This window comes from Oncorhynchus keta, chromosome 3 (assembly GCF_023373465.1).
Source record: "Oncorhynchus keta strain PuntledgeMale-10-30-2019 chromosome 3, Oket_V2, whole genome shotgun sequence".
NCBI classification, from domain to species: Eukaryota; Metazoa; Chordata; class Actinopteri; order Salmoniformes; family Salmonidae; genus Oncorhynchus; species Oncorhynchus keta.
The window spans coordinates 14,364,652-14,384,079 of NC_068423.1; the positions used below are offsets into that span (position 1 = coordinate 14,364,652).

General features: G+C 45.5%; 1 protein-coding gene across 8 annotated transcripts in view; it reads left to right on the plus strand.

Annotated features, from left to right (window-relative positions):
• The window catches only part of LOC118367247 (formin-like protein 1), a 49,100-nt gene that overhangs the window by 25,444 nt on the left and 4,228 nt on the right, over nt 1–19,428 (plus strand). For 6 of the 8 annotated variants that reach the window (XM_035750524.2, XM_035750506.2, XM_035750515.2 and 3 more), the window contains 15 exons: nt 496–579; nt 805–878; nt 1,602–1,685; nt 2,137–2,262; nt 3,933–4,041; nt 4,335–4,411; nt 4,641–4,734; nt 12,184–12,258; nt 12,764–12,874; nt 13,297–13,446; nt 13,795–13,896; nt 16,871–17,123; nt 17,246–17,527; nt 17,625–17,749; nt 18,099–18,301. In XM_035750524.2, the coding sequence (XP_035606417.1) occupies nt 496–579; nt 805–878; nt 1,602–1,685; nt 2,137–2,262; nt 3,933–4,041; nt 4,335–4,411; nt 4,641–4,734; nt 12,184–12,258; nt 12,764–12,874; nt 13,297–13,446; nt 13,795–13,896; nt 16,871–17,123; nt 17,246–17,527; nt 17,625–17,749; nt 18,099–18,301 (1,949 nt within the window). The remainder of the gene's footprint in view (nt 1–495; nt 580–804; nt 879–1,601; nt 1,686–2,136; nt 2,263–3,932; nt 4,042–4,334; nt 4,412–4,640; nt 4,735–12,183; nt 12,259–12,763; nt 12,875–13,296; nt 13,447–13,794; nt 13,897–16,870; nt 17,124–17,245; nt 17,528–17,624; nt 17,750–18,098; nt 18,302–19,428) is intronic. The other 2 variants (XM_035750533.2, XM_035750562.2) reach the window with 1 other exon arrangement.

The following is a 19,428-nucleotide window of genomic DNA, read 5'->3' on the forward strand; positions in this document are numbered from 1 at the left end:
ACCTGCAATGGTTCAATGTTGTCCCTTCTCTTATTTTAGCAGAGTTAAAGCCATTGTTATCAAAGGCCCTCTGCCTCAACTCTGACCTGGCATCGATTGATAGATTGGCCTCCCGACAAGCAGTGTCCCAACATTGGTTCAGCCTCATCAACCAGCCTTGGTTCAACCTCATCAACAGATATATCATTGGTTATGTTAGCATAAATGAAGCAGTGTCAGCATCAAGGCTGTGAAGACAAAACTGTCTTTGCCCTCTTTCTCCCACAGTGCACCCATGCAATCAACATAATTGGATACACCTCTCTCTCTCTCTCTCTCTCTCTCTCTCTCTCTCTCTCTCTCTCTCTCTCTCTCTCTCTCTCTCTCTCTTCTCTCTCTCTCTCTCTCTCTCTCTCTCTCTCTCTCTCTCTCTCTCTCTCTCTCTCTCTCTCTCTCTCTCTCTCTCTCTCTCTCTCTCTCTCTCTCTCTCTCTCTCACTCTCTCTCTCTCTCTCAGGAACGGTTCCAAGTGAAGAATCCACCCTCTGCTTACTTGCTGAAGCTCAGAAGTTATCTTGACCAGGGAGGGATTAGTCGTAAGGTACTGTACCATTATAGTCCAATTCCAGGCCCTTCTGGGCTATGGCTATTTTCAAAAATATAATTCCTTGAATGAATCACTGATATCCTATGAATTTGCAAAAGCTACTGTATGTTTAAAAAACAAACATCTGGTTTCATCCATAGCTACGTAGGTCACTGCTTGTTTAGTTCTCTATACACCATCAAACATTTCTCCACAACGATAACGACCTTGTTGTGACAGTTCAAGAGGCGTGTCCAGGAGTCCACACAGGTCTTGAGAGAGCTGGAAATTTCCCTGAGGACCAATCATATTGGGTGAGACCTGGCCCCCTTACCCAACTTTTCCACTTACTCAAATCTGTTGGTTGCTTTTATATCTTTTTAACAAATTTACCAGGTAATTTGACTGTGAACACATTGTCATCTACAGCAACGACTTAGGGAATAGTTACAGGGGAGAGGAGGTGGGACTAATTAGCTCATTGATAATTATAAAACCGCTCTAAAGGAACCCTGTAAAAGAGCATTGGGTGAGAGCACTGAAATATGATACAATGATTTGATGTTCATATGCAAACCATAAGATGCTGGATTTAGGCTGCTATTTGGCAGTTCCTGTCAGATGGAAGTGCTTTTGTAAACTATGCACCACAATTGCTTGTTGTCAAGTGTGGGAATGAAGTCGTAGTGCTTGTGAGACTCTTTCAGCGTTTCGTCGAGTGGGATTGATGTTTTAATGCTGTGGTTACGGCTCCAGTTGTTTTTTGTGTGATTTTTGTTGTTTTTTGTGTGATTTTTTTTCTTTCCACACAGCACAAAAAAAATTACAATGACAAACAACAACGAACACAGTCAACACCACACAATGTAACACAGTACACTGTAAACAAATCAGTTGTGAACTTCTGAATACCGTGGTTATGTTGGATTGTTGTACAGTATGTACTAAATTGTTAATTGTTTTAAGGTGTGCCAATTGGGTCTTATTATCCTTTCCCCCTCCTGTTTCCCATCCTATCCTGTTCCCCTTCGCTCCAGCTGGGCTCAGGAGTTCCTCAGTGAGGAGAACCGGGGCCTGGACTTCCTGGTTGACTATATGTCCTTCGCCCAATGTGCCGTCACGTGAGTACCAGTCCTTCACGTCTATGTATGGATAAGACAATCTGAGAGGAAAAGGCAAGGTTTTGACCTTGAGTGTCCATCCTGATGTGGTTCTTTATGGGGGGCTATGGGTCTTTCCTTCTTTTTTGGGGATACTTTAGTAGTGAAAAATATCAGAGGGCTTTAGATCGAACATTTAACATAACTTTCACCTATGCCATTCATGTCCAAATCCCTTCTACAGATACAGGATCTTAATTTGACCTATATTGTCACAGCAAAATAATCCTGCAGCAACAGAATTTGAATTTTTAGTCCATAATGTTGCTTGATTGGTGGTTAAGCTATTGCATTTTTTCAGTGAATGTATGTAAATCACAAAGTTAATCTGCATTTCCTGCTGTGCAGGAAAATTCTCAGCAACAAAAAAATTATCAAATTAAGATCCTACACCTGTACTTTGGACCCTCAGCTATGACATGGACAGTTTGGACAACGGGACAGCCACACCGGACAAATCTGTGGAGGACTTGACGAGGAGTGCCGGTAACTCTCCAATCCATAGTGCTTCTAAAGCTGCTCGTTCCCTTACTGTGAGGTGAGTGTCACCAGGAACTGGAGAGAAGTACGGTGCCGCAATGAACGCATAAAAGTCTGTCTGTTGGATGGGACTGAGGTTGGACTACACTTGTAGTTCTTGCACCCTGGATTCATGGGCGTTACTTGTAGGGAAAGAACCATGACTCACAGTCCTCCGGTACCCATACACAGACACACACTGTGACACACACACACACACACACACACACACACACACACACACACACACACACACACACACACACACACACACACACACACACACACACACACACACACACACACACACACACACACACACACACACACACACACACACACACACACACACACACAACGTGCACACTGCCCCTAACCCCCATGGGAGTTGATGTGTCTGTAGATTGATCTCTGTGGATGTCTGTGATTGATGTTACTGCATGGTTGGATCAACGCAGCGGGTGTCAGGGTAACACACACACACACACTTTTATAACAACATTACAGTATCATGAGATACAGAGGCAGGCCAGCACTGTGATATAAAAGAGGTCTGACAGATTCATTGGATCAGATTCAGGGGATATGGTCCACGTTCTGTATATCTCTGTTTCTCTGTCCCACCATCCATTTCACGCTACTGTGGACTGTGTTGTAATCATCCTATAGATAGATTACATCTCATTCAAATGATAGGGTGGTGTCCCTGTTGAAATGTTAAATGAAAACAAGTGGTCCATGGGGATTGACAACCTGATACACTTTGAAGTAAATTACATTATAGCATGGTTCAATGACATTCCTTGCCATGGGACAAATCAAACCTAGGACAATGTTCCTTCTTATGTAATATATCTATCCTCTGTACTCTTTTTCATCTGGAGGAGCCTCGTTCCTGTCACACCAACTGTTTGGTAGGGTAAACGTTGGAAGCAGCCTTCCTCCCTCTCAGCATTCTCATCTATGTTGTAAATATGGCGCAGACGGGAATGTGAGCAATGTCTGCCCAGGGCAAAACCCTCAGACCTTCCACCGACCAACAGGCATCTGAGAGGGTTCATGTTGGGGCCCTGCCTGCCTGTCATTGATGCATCCAAGAGGGGTGTGTGAGAACGTATCTCGTTTATCGCCTCTGTCCTCTTCTCTTTCTACCCGTTTTTTCCTCTGTTTCTCCCAAAACATTTTGTCCCTCTTTCGCTGGTGTCTATTATATATATTTTTCCCCTCCTTTCAATCACTCATATGTCATTTAACCAAAATATTTCAAAGTGAATATTAGCATGACTATTGACATGTGGATGTGGCAATGAAAGCTTCATTGTGTCCTTCTTTGATTGCATCATCTGAGACAAAAATGAGTCCCATTCAGCCTTAAAACACATGACATTGTAGGGTTGGGATTTTATAGTTGTTCAAACTGCGAGGGCTTTGAAGGAGGCGTGTCACTACAACCATGATGCTATGTAATAACCTCTTTATGTAATAACCTCTTTATGTAATAACCTCTTTATGTAATAACCTCTCTATGTAATAACCTCTTTATGTAATAACCTCTTTATGTAATAACCTCTTTATGTAATAACCTCTTTATGTAATAACCTCTTTATGTAATAACCTCTTGTTATTACTAATGCAGTGTTATGCATTAGTAATAACATGTCAATAACGGCTACGTTTCTCACCGGGCAGATTCAACGCTCTCCACAGCAGGAAAGCGATGAGGAACTCACGCCTCGTCAGTCAGAAAGACGACGTTCACCTCTGCATCATGTGCCTCCGTGCAATCATGAACTACCAGGTACAATTCAACCTATAACACTTAGCCAGGCAGGCCCATCCACCTTCATCTCTACTGTTAAAACAGAGTGACTCAATAGCATTAGCTAGGAGAAGTAACATTTTAGCGTCATGGCTTAGTAGTTTTACACACCAATAACTTTGTCTCCCTCCGACGCTGTAAATTCACTGTCCATCAAAAAAAAGCGACAGTTGCCAGGCTTTGCGGCGGTATGGATCTTGTCCACACTGCATTGTGTGAAATACGACTGAAGGTGGCGATGACTGACAACTGTGTGTACGTGTGTGTTTTAGTCTGGGTTTAACCTGGTGATGACCCACCCGTGTTGTGTGAACGAGATCACCCTCAGCCTCAACAACAGGAACCCCAGGTGAGGACCAGTGTTATTAGTGTGTGTGTGTGCGTGCGTGTGTACGTGTGTGTGTGTGTGTGTGTGTGTGTGTGTGTGCGTGCGTGTGTGTGTGTGTGTGTGTGTGTGTGTGTGTGTGTGTGTGTGTGTGTGTGTGTGTGTGTGTGTGTGTGTGTGTGTGTGTGTGTGTGTGTGTGTGTGTGTGTGTGTGTGTGTGTGTGTGTGTGTAATGTACACTTGTACCCTTCAGGACCAAAGCTCTAGTGCTGGAGCTGCTGGCTGCTGTATGTCTAGTGAGGGGCGGTCATGACATCATCCTCTCCGCTTTTGACAACTTCAAAGAGGTAAGAGGGGTATCCATGAAGACAGTCTTTTCACCAACACTTCCTGTCAATCCCCCCACACCCCTCTGAAGTCTCCCATCATCATATTGCACGTCATGCAGCAGAAGTATTCAACTCTTACCCTACGTGGTCCGGAGCCTGCTGTTTTTTTGTTCTACCTGATAATTAATTGCACCCACCTGTCTAAATCAGTGCCTGATTAGAGGGGAACAATGAAAAAATGCAGTGGAACTGCCTTTGAGGTCTAGAGTTGAGTTTGCAGGTCATGGAGGCTCCCAGTTTCCCAAATCTCCCATTGACAACAACACACAATTTACGCAAAGCTCACATGACTTACATGCAGAGATCTGAAAAAGTCAGGATGTGGCCATCAGTCCTCTTGATTTCCTTGTGAGCACTGCACATGCCAAATCAACCTATTCAAAACCCATCCAAAGATATCACCCAATGACCCCTCCTGGCAGCTGTCATGACAGTTGTCCACTATAAGCAGGAGGGGGTGAAGGTGCCGGAGGGATAGGGGCACAAAAATTCTTAACAGTTGTTGGCGACGTGACAGCTAAACCTTTCCTTGGACTTCTCCCCACTGTCTGTCAAGGGAGCAACTGTTGCCAACAGAGGAAGACCCCTGTGGATAGGGCTAGCCAGACATTGTGATGTAGACCTGGGTATTATTAGCAATGGGCAAGGACAGAGAAGCCAGGTCTTAGCATGAGATGCCCTACTGCAACCTGTGGTATTTACGGATAGTTGCCCCTGAGCACTGATCGGTGGTCAGTTTTGTCTTTGAAGTCCTGATTGGTATAATTATCCCAGTCCAGTAGTTATGTGTAACGGCGTTCGTCTGTTGAAGGAAGAGAGTCGGACCGAAATGCAGCGTGTTTGTTATTCATGATCTTTAATGAACGAAAACGAAACGATACATGAAATAACTCAATACAAAAACAACAAACGGAACGTGAAACCTATTACAGCCTATCTGGTGAAACTACACAGAGACAGGAACAATCACCCACAAAATACAAAGCGAAACTCAGGCTACCTAAATACGGTTCCCAATCAGAGACAACGAGAATCACCTGACTCTGATTGAGAATCGCCTCAGGCAGCCAAGCCTATACAGCACCCCTAATCAGCCGCGATCCCAAATACTACAAACCCCAATACGAAAAACAACATATAAACCCATGTCACACCCTGGCCTAACCAAACATATAACAAAAACACAAAATACAATGACCAAGTCGTGACAGAACCCCCCTAAGGTGCGGACTCCCGGATGCACCTCAAAACCATAGGGAGGGTCCGGGTGGGCGTCTGTCCATGGTGGTGGTTCCGGCTCGGGACGTGGACCCCACTTCATTAATGTCCTAGTTCCTCCCCTTCGCGTCCTGGGATAATCCACTCTCTCCGCCGACCAAGGCCTAATAGTCCTCACCCAGATCTTCACTGGACTGAGGGGCAGCTCGTGACTGAGGGGCAGCTCGGGACTGAGGGGCAGCTCGGGACAGAGGGGCAGCTCGGGACAGAGGGGCAGCTCGGGACAGATGGGCAGCTCGGGACAGAGGGGCAGCTCGGGACAGAGGGGCAGCTCGGGACAGAGGGGCAGCTCGGGACAGAAGCAGCCCGGGACTGAGGGGCAGCCCGGGACTGAGGGGCAGCCCGGGACTGAGGGGAAGCCCAGTACTGAGAGGAAGCCCAGTACTGAGAGGAAGCCCAGTACTGAGAGGAAGCCCAGTACTGAGATGAAGCTCAGGCAGGTAGTAGGCTCCGGTAGATCCTGGCTGGCTGGCGGAACTGGAAGATTCTGGTTGACTAGCAGTTCTGGAAGAGACTGGTTGACTGGCAGATCTGGAAGAGACTGGTTGACTGGCAGATCTGGAAGAGACTGGTTGTCTGGCAGATCTGGAAGAGACTGGTTGTCTGGCAGATCTAGAAGATCAAGGCTGACTGGCGGATCTAGCTGCTCTATGCAGACTGACAGCTCTTTGCAGACTGACAGCTCTTTGCAGACTGACAGCTCTGGCTGCTTCATGCAGACTGACAGCTCTGGCTGCTTCATGCAGACTGACAGCTCTGGCTGCTTCATGCAGACTGACAGCTTTGACTGCTCCATGCAGGCTGACAGCTCTGACTGCTCCATGCAGGCTGGCAGCACCTTGCAGACTGGCAGCTCCTTGCAGACTGGCAGCTCTGGCTGCTTCATGCAGACTGACAGCTCAGGCTGCTCCGAACAGGCAGGAGACTCCGACAGCGCAGGAGGGAAGGAAGGCTCTAATAGCGCTGAACAGACAGGAGACTCCAGTAGCGCAGGAGGGAAGGAAGGCTCTGGCTGTGCTGAACAGGCGAGGCGCACAGAAGGCCTGGTGCGTGGTGCTGGAACTGGTGCTACAGGATTGAGGACACGCACAGGAAGCCTGGTGCGGGGAGCTGCTACCGGAGGACTGATGTGTGGAGGTGGCTCTGGATAGACCGGACCGTGCAGGCGCACTGGAGCTCTTGAGCACCGAGCCTGCCCAAGCTTACCTGGCTCGATGCCCACTCTAGCCCGGCCAATAGGAAGGGCTGGTATGTGCCGCACCGGGCTACACGGTCTCTCTCGCCCACCGGTAAGCACAGGGAGTTTGCGCAGGTCTCCTACCTGGCATAGCCATACTCCCTTTAAGGCCCCCCCAATATTTTTGGGCTGCTTTTCGGGCTTCCTTGCCAACCGTGTTCCCTCGTATCGTCGGCTCCTATCTCCGGCTGCCTCTGCTCTCCTTAGTGCCTCCACCTGTTTCCATGGGAGGCGATCTCTTCCGGCCAGTATCTCCTCCCAAGTGTAACAACCTTTACCATCCAACACGTCTTCCCATGTCCATTCTCCGAATAGTTCATCCTCCTTTTGCTGCTCCAGCTGTCGCTGCCTGTTAACACGCTGCTCGGTCCGTGAGTGTTGGGTGATTCAGTAACGGCGTTCGTCTGTTGAAGGAAGAGAGTCGGACCGAAATGCAGCGTGTTTGTTACTCATGATCTTTAATGAACGAAAACGAAACGATACATGAAATAACTCAATACAAAAACAACAAACGGAACGTGAAACCTATTACAGCCTATCTGGTGAAACTACACAGAGACAGGAACAATCACCCACAAAATACAAAGCGAAACTCAGGCTACCTAAATACGGTTCCCAATCAGAGACAACGAGAATCACCTGACTCTGATTGAGAATCGCCTCAGGCAGCCAAGCCTATACAACACCCCTAGTCAGCCGCGATCCCAATTACTACAAACCCCAATACGAAAAACAACATATAAACCCATGTCACACCCTGGCCTAACCAAACATATAACAAAAACACAAAATACAATGACCAAGTCGTGACATTATGAGAAACCTCTCCCTCGAGCGGTTAATTACATGGACATTGACCAGAGCAGACAACTTTTTCAGTAGCAAAAGGTGTTCTATCAAAATGTCTGACATTCACTCGTTTTCTCTGACACATGTCTGGCGGCATGTGGAAGTATCAGAACACATGATATATCAGCATTGGTTATTTACAGTCAGTGGCGATTTTAGCATGTAAATCTTGGTGGGGGAAATTCAAAAACTTGTTTTTGGATGCATGGCAGCAAAGCCACTACACAACACAACACAATACTAAACAATAGATGAATTGCACCGTAATGGTGACAAACTGTTAGGGCCTACATAAAGCTGTCCCAACAACAGAGCTTTCTTTACAGCACAATGGAGTGAATCCTTACCACCGCTACACCTGGCTATCAGCGGAGCCTTGTCTGGCAGCGAAACAGTTAATTCAGCCTCATTTACGGCATTTTTAAAAACATTAGCAGACAGCTGACTTTTTTGTCGGGCGGAAGTGGGCATCCAGCCAGGACGGGTTGTGCCAGCCCTACGCTCGAGACCTCCAGTGTGCCTCCACGGCCCAGTGTATCCGGTGCCTGCTCCACGCACCAGGCTTGTAGTGCATCTCCCCAGTCCGGTGAGACCTGTTCCGATTCCACGTACCAGGCCTCTAGTATGTCTCCCCAGCCTGGTAAGCCCTGTGGCAGCTCCACGCACCAGGCTTCTAGTACGTCTCCTCAGTCCGGTGAGACCTGTTCCGGCTCCACATAGGAAGCCTCCAGTGATGATCCATGGTCCGAAGCCTCCAGTGATGATCCATGGCAAGAAACCTATAATGATGATCCATGGCACAAAGCCTCCAGTGATGATCCATGGCACGGAGCCTCCAGTGATGATCCATGGCCTGGAGCCTGCAGTGAGGATCCATGGCACAAAGCCTCCAGCGATTGCCTCCAGTCCGGAGCCTCCAGCGACGGTCCCCAGTCCGGAGCCTCCAGCGACGGTCCCCAGTCCGGAGCCTCCAGCGAGTGTGGGCATTCTATGTTTTGTATTTCTTTGTGTTTGACCGAGTGTGGTTCCCAATCAGAGGCAGCTGTCTATCGTTCTCTCCGATTGGGAATCATACTTAGGTAGCCTTTTTCCCACCTATGTTGTGGGATCTTGTTTTTGTACAGCTCTTGTAGCCTATGGAACGGTACGTTCGTTTTGGTTTCACTATGTTATTTTTTTGCTGGTTCTCATTGAATAAATATGATGACCACAAATTATGCTGCACCTTGGTCTCCTTCAAACAACGCACGTTACAGAGAGAGGTTACAATTTGAAGTATTTTGTTAGGCCTATTGGGAAACAAACAAGACAATCCTCTTAATATCAACTGGAAATACAAGGGTCTATTCCTGAGCTTTTCTGTTGAAAACAAATATTTGAATGGGAAGCATGGTTACAGACCCAACAACATTATATAATATCCCCTCCTCGTGAAGGAAAACACACGAGCTAATTATAATACACAAAGTAAGCAAAACAATGAAATCATTCCAACATTGCCTAAAATTATGAATAAAATACTAATAAGGTAGACCTATATAAGCAATAGGCCTATAATAATTTAGCTGTACAAACTATGGCACAAGGGATGGATGAGCTGATAAGAGGCCAGCCGTAATTTCGATTAAGACATTAATGAGCGAGCTAAGATGGACGTAGTCAATATAACTATTTGTTCAGCACTTTTGAAAAGTAAAGCGACAGAATTCAGGACATTAGCCGTTCTTACAGTATTCTCCCTGTATACCAAGTCAGAACCGTAGGATAAATAAAGGGGGCATATAAGCAGACAATGAAAGGTCTTACAATATTCGATGATGACATTTCTCTAAAACAGGCTATAGGCTACATGTGCACCAGCAATTCAGAACAGTAGGCTGAGGCGGAAAGGTACCAAATTATTAAGGTGAGGCACATGGGCTACGAACAGCTTACTACACAATATAGTATTACTTTCTTAGCTACAGTATACATATCTCCCTGGCATATTACATAATTTATGCAGCAGTATACATTACATTTTTGGACTCGTTGTGGTGGTGCTGTGCTCACTTGAACAGGAAGGCGGCGCGGCGGTTCTTCTTGTGGGCAGATTTTGTCATAAAAATGTCTTATCAAAGTCTGGCATTCTCTGGATTTATGGTGCTTTCAAGACGACTGGGAACAAGGCCGAATCATAACATCCAACATCTTCAGGTTGGAGCTCTAGAAAGAGGAATTTGGAATTCCGAGTTGGATTACCGTTCAGAACGTATTTCCCAGTTGTCTTGAACTCTCTGAAGTCTGAGATTTCCCAGTTCCAAGTTGCCAGTTGTTTTGAACATGGAAGACATCATGCTGCATTGACAGCATGGCCAATGTCTTCAACCTTTTCTGGCCCATGGAAAATGTTTATCCTTTTAAACTTGGAAAAGAGACCCTTTCAGACAGATGTTTTAAATCCTTAAACCCAGACGTGGGCCACAGACCCTCTCCACCAGCAGGTAGGGGAAGCAAAATAGCGATTGCTTTGCAACGCTTGCAGTTAGCCACTGATTCCTTTCAAACCACTCATTATTGAATTTGCAATTCCGACTTGTTATGTAATGTTTATGTCCAATGGCCGATGAGCACCGATATGCTTGATCTATAATTTCTCTTCATATGACAAGGTTTGAAAAGGATTTGCCAGTAGATTGTCGACGTGATTCATGAAGATGACTGCTTGTCTAGCTTGCTAGCTAAGATTGTGAAAGTATGACGTTGACAAGATCAGTCCAATCAAAGCCATGGTAGATATAACGTGATTTGAAGCCATTTTATCTGTGGCCAATGACCTTGAGCCTTCTTGGATGGACACTTCCAATGTAAATCTATGGCAGCACCCAAGGGGGATTGAACTGCCGAGCTTCTGCAGTGACGTAGTTTCCCCTTGAGTGGCAGACCACCGAGCCAATCACGGCACAACAAGAGAAGATTACCAACGCACACACACTGTATTTTCCATTGACAGAAAGCACTGAGCTAGGCTGAAACACCTGCATTTTGGAGCTGCCTTAAGAAAGAGACAAAGTTTGTATGCGGCTTTATTCACTCAACAAATGTGTTTTTACGTTGTTTGCAAACTGATATGTGACACGAATGAACGCCAAAATAACATTCAAAACAGGCAACAGCTACTGCTCCGCCTCCCCTGAATGATGGGTCGTCACTGCTTACAGTCCATCTATTTAAAACCCTATAATGTGCCACTCAGCGATAGGCATCGCTCAAACAATGCTCACAAAGTTGTGACATATTAATTGACCTTTCAACACTTTCAAATGAGCCTGATAAAAGTCCATAACTGTAGTATCCAGAGCTCTCGCCTTCTCATATCCCAATAACGCACACTGCTTAAGCAATACCTTAGAGTAGTGACCTTGCATCAGCTGCAGTTCTAGCATCAAAAGTGACAGTCATTTTGGTATCGCACGGACAAACCGTGTGGGTGAGAGATAGATGGAGGGAGGGAGGGAGCAAGAGATGATAGATAGCACATGGTGGAGGAGTGTAGAAGTGGAGGCGTAAAGACGGAGTACCAGGCTGGCTCCTGTTGCCCACAGTGGCAGAGCGTGGGCATTGTTTGGGTACAGGCTGGCAGGTTGAAGAGCAGGCTTGTATTATTTAGTGGACATGAGTGGGCTGGGGGGAGGCGCTTTAACCCTTAAAGACATATCACTGCATGTTCTAAACAGCTATTGGATATCACAGGACATAATCTTCTAACTGATGCATTTTACTGTTTATGAGAGTGTTCTGAACCCACCTTTGTATGGCAGAGTGATGCTGATATTATAGCTTTCCTTATTGAAGTAAGTTAACTTCCCTTTTAGAAGTAATTTGCGATAGCCTGGGGTAGAGAGGAAGGGAGAAAAGCATACAAAGTGAAATATGGGTTGCGTTGGGTACAGGAAGCTGTATTTAAGGATACACTGCCACCCTATGCATATTTGTGGTGTTGCAGTGCAGAATTATGTGCATAGTGGAAAACCTCTTCCCCTTCAATCCATGTCGTTCATAAGGTATGTGGAGAGAGGAGCCGATTCGAGAAGCTCATGGAGTATTTCTCCAATGAAGACAGCAACATTGACTTCATGGTGAGTCTAACTCCGAATTGCACAATTCATGTTTATTATCTCCTTCTCTGATGCACAGATGAAAAAATGCTGATGGGGGTGGGGGCCACAAAAAAAATTGAATTCATCATGAGGGCCCGCATCACGGGTCTGCTCTGTATATTTTGCCATTGGGCGGAGAGACAAATATGTGTTTTTACAACACATTTCTTGCCATTCTGTAAGATGTAGGAAAATGTTTGCCATTTTTAACATGATAACTGATGATCAATGGGCCCCACCCCGGTCGGTAATTTGACCATGCTTACTATGTATGGATAGCTCGCCGCTCGACTAACTTACCAATCTAAAAACATTTAGCGGACATTTTGAAATTCTATTGTATATTCTATTATTATCAACAGTAAGTTGAGACCCCGACTGAGTTCCTAATTTATATATATATTTGTTGTGAAATTGGTCTGCGGGCCTACAAGAGGAGGGGGGAGAGTGTACCACGCTGTCTCCTACTGTTTATGTCCACCAGGTGGCGTGCATGCAGTTCATCAACATCATGGTCCACTCCGTTGAGAACATGAACTTCAGGGTCCATCTGCAGTATGAGTTTAGCCACCATGGCCTAGATGACTACCTCCAGGTGAGTGATACTGAATCACGAAGAGAAGTTGCCCCTTACCACTGATACGTCAAATCAAATTGTATTTGTCACATGCGCCGGCTGAATTACAACAGGTGTAGACTTTTACTGTGAATTATGGTCAGATGTTTTCAGAAAATATCCAAATTTACTCACTGATTTGTGAATAATGTGTCTTATAATACCTTATAATACCTCATAAATACCTTATGAGATTGCATTAGTACAACTGTCTTTCCTTATCAGAACCAAAAACCAAAAGACACATCATTCTGTTGTTTTATGTTTCTGTTGTCATGGGAGACTAGATTTGAAGGTTAACAAATGGTGCATGTGTGAACACATAATTACATAGAAAAATAGTAATGTATCTCTGTGTTTGTCTATGTATATGTGTGTCTGTGTTCCTCTGTCATGTGCAGAGGTTAAAGTTCACGGAGAGTGACAGGCTGCTGGTGCAGATCCAGGCCTACCTGGACAACGTGTTTGATGTGGGGGCTCTGCTGGAGGATGCGGAGACCAAGAACGCCCTGTTGGAGCACATGGAGGAGCTGCAGGACCACAATGCACAGGTGATCATGTGGCAATTGTGTACAAACAAGAATGTGTACAAGAGCACACATCCGCTATGTCAACTTTATATTTATGTGTTGCACCTGGGCGTCACTTGTTCATGCTTTTGTTGTGTTTGAATGACATTGTGTTTGAAGGTTTATAATAAGAAGATTGTACTGTGTTTTTTTACCCATCTGTACAATTCTATATAAATGTGTGTGTGTGTGTGTGTGTGTGTGTGTGTGTGTGTGTGTGTGTGTGTGTGTGTGTGTGTGTGTGTGTGTGTGTGTGTGTGTGTGTGTGTGTGTGTGTGTGTGTGTGTGTGTGTGTGTGTGTGTGTGTGTGTGTGTGTGTGTGTGTTATAGATAAGCAGCAGATTGCAAGAGAGTGAGAGGGAGGCGTTGGAGACAGTGTCAGAGTTGGAGAAACATCTCATCCAGACCACCAAAGAGGTTGAGCTCCTAAAGGTATCATCTAACTAATCAGATCAAATGTATTTATATAGCCCTTCGTACATCAGTTGATATCGCAAAGTGCTGTACAGAAACCCAGCTTAAAACCCCAAATAGCAAGCAATGCAGGTGTAGAAGCACGGTGGCCAGGAAAAACTCCCTAGAAAGGCCAGAACCTAGGAAGAAACCTAGAGAGGAACCAGGCTATGAGGGGTGGCCAGTCCTCTTCTGGCTGTGACGGGTGGAGATTATAACAGAACATGGCCAAGATGTTCAAATGTTCATAAATGACCAGCATGGTCAAATAATAATAATCACAGTAGTTGTCGAGGGTGCAGCAAGTCAGCACCTCAGGAGTAAATGTCAGTTGGCTTTTCATAGCCGATCATTAAGAGTATCTCTACCACTCCTGCTGTCTCTAGAGAGTTGAAAACAGCAGGTCTGGGACAGGTAGCACGCCTGGTGAACAGGTCAGGATTCCATAGCCGCAGGCAGAACAGTTGAAACTGGAGCAGCAGCACGGCCAGGTGGACTGGGGACAGCAAGGAGTCATCATGCCAGGTAGTCCTGAGGCATGGTCCTAGGGCTCAGGTCCTCCGAGAGAAAGAAAGAAAGAAAGAAAGAAAGAAAGAAAGAGAGAATTAGAGAGAGCATACTAAGACAGGAGAAGTACTCCATATATAACAAACTGACCCTAGCCCCCCGACACATAAACTACTGCAGCATAAATACTGGAGGCTGAGACTGGAGGGGTCAGGAAACACTGTGGCCCCATCCGATGATAACCCCACCCACTTTGCCAAAGCAAGCCCCAACACCACTAGAGGGATATCTTCAACCACCAACCTACCATCCTGAGACAAGGCCGAGTATAGCCCACAAAGATCTCCGGCACGGCACAACCCAAGGGGGGGCGCCAACCCAGACAGGAAGATCACATCAGTGACTCAACCCACACAAGTGACGCACCCCTCCTAGGGACGGCACGAAAGAGCACCAGTAAGCCAGTGACTCAGCCCCTGTAATAGGGTTAGAGGCAGAGAATCCCAGTGGAAAGAGGGGAACTGGCCAGGCAGAGACAGCAAGGGCGGTTCGTTGCTCCAGAGCCTTTCCGTTCACCTTCCCACTCCTGGGCCAGACTACACTCAATCATATGACCCACTGAAGAGATGAGTCTTCAGTAAAGACTTAAAGTTTGAGACAGAGTCTGGGTCTCTCACATGGTTAGGCAGACCATTCCATAAAAATGGAGCTCTATAGGAGAAAGCCCTGCCTCCAGCTGTTTGCTTAGAAATTCTAGGGACAATTAGGAGGCCTGCGTCTTGTGACCATAGCGTACGTGTAGGTATGTACGGCAGGACCAAATCAGAGCGATAGGTAGGAGCAAGCCCATGTAATGCTTTGTAGGTTAGCAGTAAAACCTTGAAATCAGCCCTTGTCTTAACAGGAAGCCAGTGTAGGGAGGCGAGCACAGGAGTAATATGATCACATTTTTTGGTTCTAGTCAGGATTCTAGCAGCCGTATTTAGCACTAACTGAAGTTTATTTATTGTTTTATCCGGGTAGCCGGAAATTAGAGCATTGCAGTAGTCTAACCTAGAAGTAACAAAAGCATGGATTAATTTTTCTGCATCATTTTTGGACAGAAAGTTTCAGATTTTTGCAATGTTACGTAGATGGAAAAAAGCTGTCCTTCAAACAGTCTTGATATGTTCGTCAAAAGAGAGATCAGGGTCCAGAATAACGCCGAGGTCCTTCACAGTTTTATTTGAGACGGCTGAACAACCATTAAGATTAATTGTCAGATTCAACAGAAGATCTCTTTGTTTCTTGGGATTTAGAACAAGCATTTCTGTTTTGGCCGAGTTTAAAAGTAGAAAGTTTGCAGCCATCCACTTCCTTATGTCTGAAACACAGGCTTCTAGCGAGGGCAATTTTGGGCAATTTTCACCATGTTACATTGAAATGTACAGCTGTGTGTCATCCACATAGCAGTGAAAGTTAACATTATGTTTTCGAATGACATCCCCAAGAGGTAAAATATATAGTGAAAACAATAGCTGTCCTAAAACGGAACCTTGAGGAACAGCGAAATTTACAGTTGATTTGTCAGAGGACAAACCATTCACAGAGACAAACTGATATCTTTCCAACAGATAAGATCTAAACCAGGCCAGAACTTGTCCGTGTAGACCAATTTGGGTTTCCAATTTCTCCAAAAGAATGTGGTGATCGATGGTATCAAAAGCAGCACTTAGTGCTAGGAGCACGAGGACAGATGCAGAGCCTCGGTCTGATGCCATTAAAAGGTAATTTACCACCTTCACAAGTGCTGCCTCAGTGTTCTGATGGGGTCTAAAACCAGACTGAAGCATTTTGTATACATTGTTTATCTTCAGGAAGGCAGTGAGTTACAGCTTTTTCTCAAATTTTTGAGAGGAATGGAAGATTCGATATAGGCCGATAATTTTTCATATTTTCTGGGTCGATGTTTGGCTTTTTCAAGAGAGGCTTTATTACTGCCACTTTTAGTGAGTTTGGTACACATCCGGTGGATAGAGAGCCGTTTATTATGTTCAACATAGGAGGGCCAAGCACAGGAAGCAGCTCTTTCAGTAGTTTAGTTGGAATATGGTCCAGTATGCAGCTTGAAGGTTTAGAGGCCATGATTATTTTCAGCATTGTGTCAAGAGATATAATACTAAAACACTTGAGTGTCTCTCTTGATCCTGGCAGAGTTGTGCAGACTCAGGACAACTGAGCTTTGAAGGAATACGCAGATTTAATGAGGAGTCCGTCATTTGCTTTCTAATAATCATGATCTTTTCCTCACTTGGGGAATGCTGCTTTTTAGTTAGCTTTGCGACAGTATCAACTACAGTCCATGACATCCATGACATTCACAAAGAATACTTGCGTTAGTTTCTGAGCTAATGCCTAGGCTGTAGCTCAGAGGGCTAATACATGGACATGTGTGTCTGTGTAACAGGAGAGTCTGCGGGAGTCCTGTTCCCAAGTGACCATTCTACAACAGAGGGAGATAGAGAGAGAGATAGAACGAGAGAGGGAAAGAGAGAGGCAGAGGGATAGAGATCGTTCGGCCCAGGCCTTGGCGGAGCTGGAGGAGAAAGTTCAGGGGCTTGTGGACCAGCAGCTGATTCGAATGGAGCGCTCATCCTCGGGACACCTGGACCTCCATGTCGTCCCTTTCATTCTTCCTGTTTCCATCCATGCTGAAACAGGTGGGCTGCAAGCCACATACATGGACTCAGAAACCATGTCAGAAATATACATTTATTTTGGTTTATGGAATCAAATTCATCACCAAAAATGTTACCTTTTTTATATTTCCCTGCTTCCACAGAACAAATCACGACTGTCGATGGCCCTGTGGCCCCTCCCACATCATTAGTCCCGCCCCCGCCCCCGCCCCCACCCCCTGCTCCTCCTTTACCTGGTGCAACAGAGGTCACGGCACAAGCTCCTCCTCCTCCTCCTCCTCCCCCTCCACCTCCTCCTCCTCCATGCTCGATGGCAACACCACCTCTGCCCCCCCCTCTTCCAGGGCGTGGTATAGCCCTCCCCCCACCACCTCCAAGCATTGGAATGGCCCCACCATTTGGGGGTAAGCATGATGGACACACTGGTAAGCTAACACGCGATATAGGTCAAGATAGTTCTGTCAGACGAAACGTTCACTTCATTGATCCCCACCAAAACTAATGTGTCCCTCTTCTGGACAGGTAACAGAAACAAGAAGGCCATTCAGACTAAGTACCGTATGCCTTCATTCAACTGGCAGGCCCTCAAACCCAACCAGGTGGCTGGAACCATCTTCAATGAGCTGGATGATGAGAATGTTTTGGGGGTGAGACCCCAGTACCCTGCTAGCTATCTTCTTACAATCTGTATTCTTGTCCAACTCAATATGTCCTCATCTGTCTGCAGCTGCTGTTTCTGTTTCTACTCATTCCAGTCTTCCAATCCCCCTTCCTCTCTGTTTCAGCCGCTCTCTAGTTTCTCTTTCTTCTGTAATCCTGAAATCCTATGTAGTTCTCTCTCTCTCGCTATCTGATCTGTCTCCCGCCATATGACAAAATACCCTGCGGTATCAACGGCCAGTCTCGCTGATGTTTAACTGTAAATCGTTCTCACTGAGTTTGGCCATTACCAAAAGCTCATGAATTAGTTATCCACCTCTCCCCTCCATGTCCTAGGAGTTGAACATGGACGCCTTTGAGGAGCAGTTTAAGACCAAGGCCCAGACAGCCCCGGCTGACGTGGGGACTCTGAGAGCGAAGGTGGCCCAGAAGATTCACAGCAAAGTGTCCCTACTGGAGTCCAACAGGGCCAAGAACCTGGCCATCACCCTGCGTAAGGGAGGCATGGCCACCTCGGACATCTGCACCGCTATAGAGACGTATGTGTCTGTTATCAAGTTGTTATAAGAAAAATACCACGTAATTTGTGCATAAGATTAGATATACGGTAGTAAGAGGGTTGGTTGAATGCCCTGACTGTAAGTTGCTATGGATGACCAAATGTGATATGTAATACTTTTTGTATTGTGACTGTCTATACACAAAGAGAGAAACATATGGTTGTCTATGGTTTTCCTAAGCATTTGATAGTAACTGATCAACTTATAACCAATGTGAAATGTGTGAAGACTCATTACACTCATAACTCACTTCTGTTGTCAGTATACAGTAATCTCATAATATGAACAGTCTCTGTAGTAAGTAGTAGTTGTACATCAGTGGTGCTCAGTGTTGTTAAAGATGAGGGAGGACATTTTTTTTCTTTGTGAGCACGACCTTATTTCTATTAGAGCATATTGGATGACTGTCATTCATATTCCATTCACCCAGTTCAATGTAACAGCGATAGGTGTAGGCTATTACATGATACTCACATTTTCCTGATACCCATCATGAGGTTGCTACAACCTAGCTTATGAATGAAAGTTTACAACGTAGATGCAGAGAGAAAAATTTGAGGAGACAGACAGTGACACATGGACAGACAGTGATACATTGAATACCGTCTTGCACACTCTTGTCTGCATTTAGCTGATTTAGGAGGTAGTCATTAGTCCAACAGTTGCAAACAAAAGTTTCTATTGGACAAATTCAGATATGTTTATCCCCGTTTTGTTCAGTGTAGGAAACATTTTGAACATAAACCGGCGGAATGAATCCACCCCTGATCACGCATAAACAGAATCCTAAGCCTCTTAGGTTTTGTATTGAAATCAATGTACCCAGAGGAGGACGGAAGCTAACTGTCCTCCAGCTACACCATGGTGATACCCTACAGAGTGCTGTTGAGGCTACTGTAGACCTTCATTGCTAAACAATGTGTTTTAATCAATTATTTGGAGATTATATTTAGTTTAGTTTTTTCTATTTTTTTACATTTTCCCTTTTTTTCCCCTTCTGAAAGTCAGTATTTCTAGGGCGGCAGCGTAGCCTAGTGGTTAGAGCGTTGGACTAGTAACCGGAAGGTTGCAAGTTCAAACCCCCGAGCTGACAAGGTACAAATCTG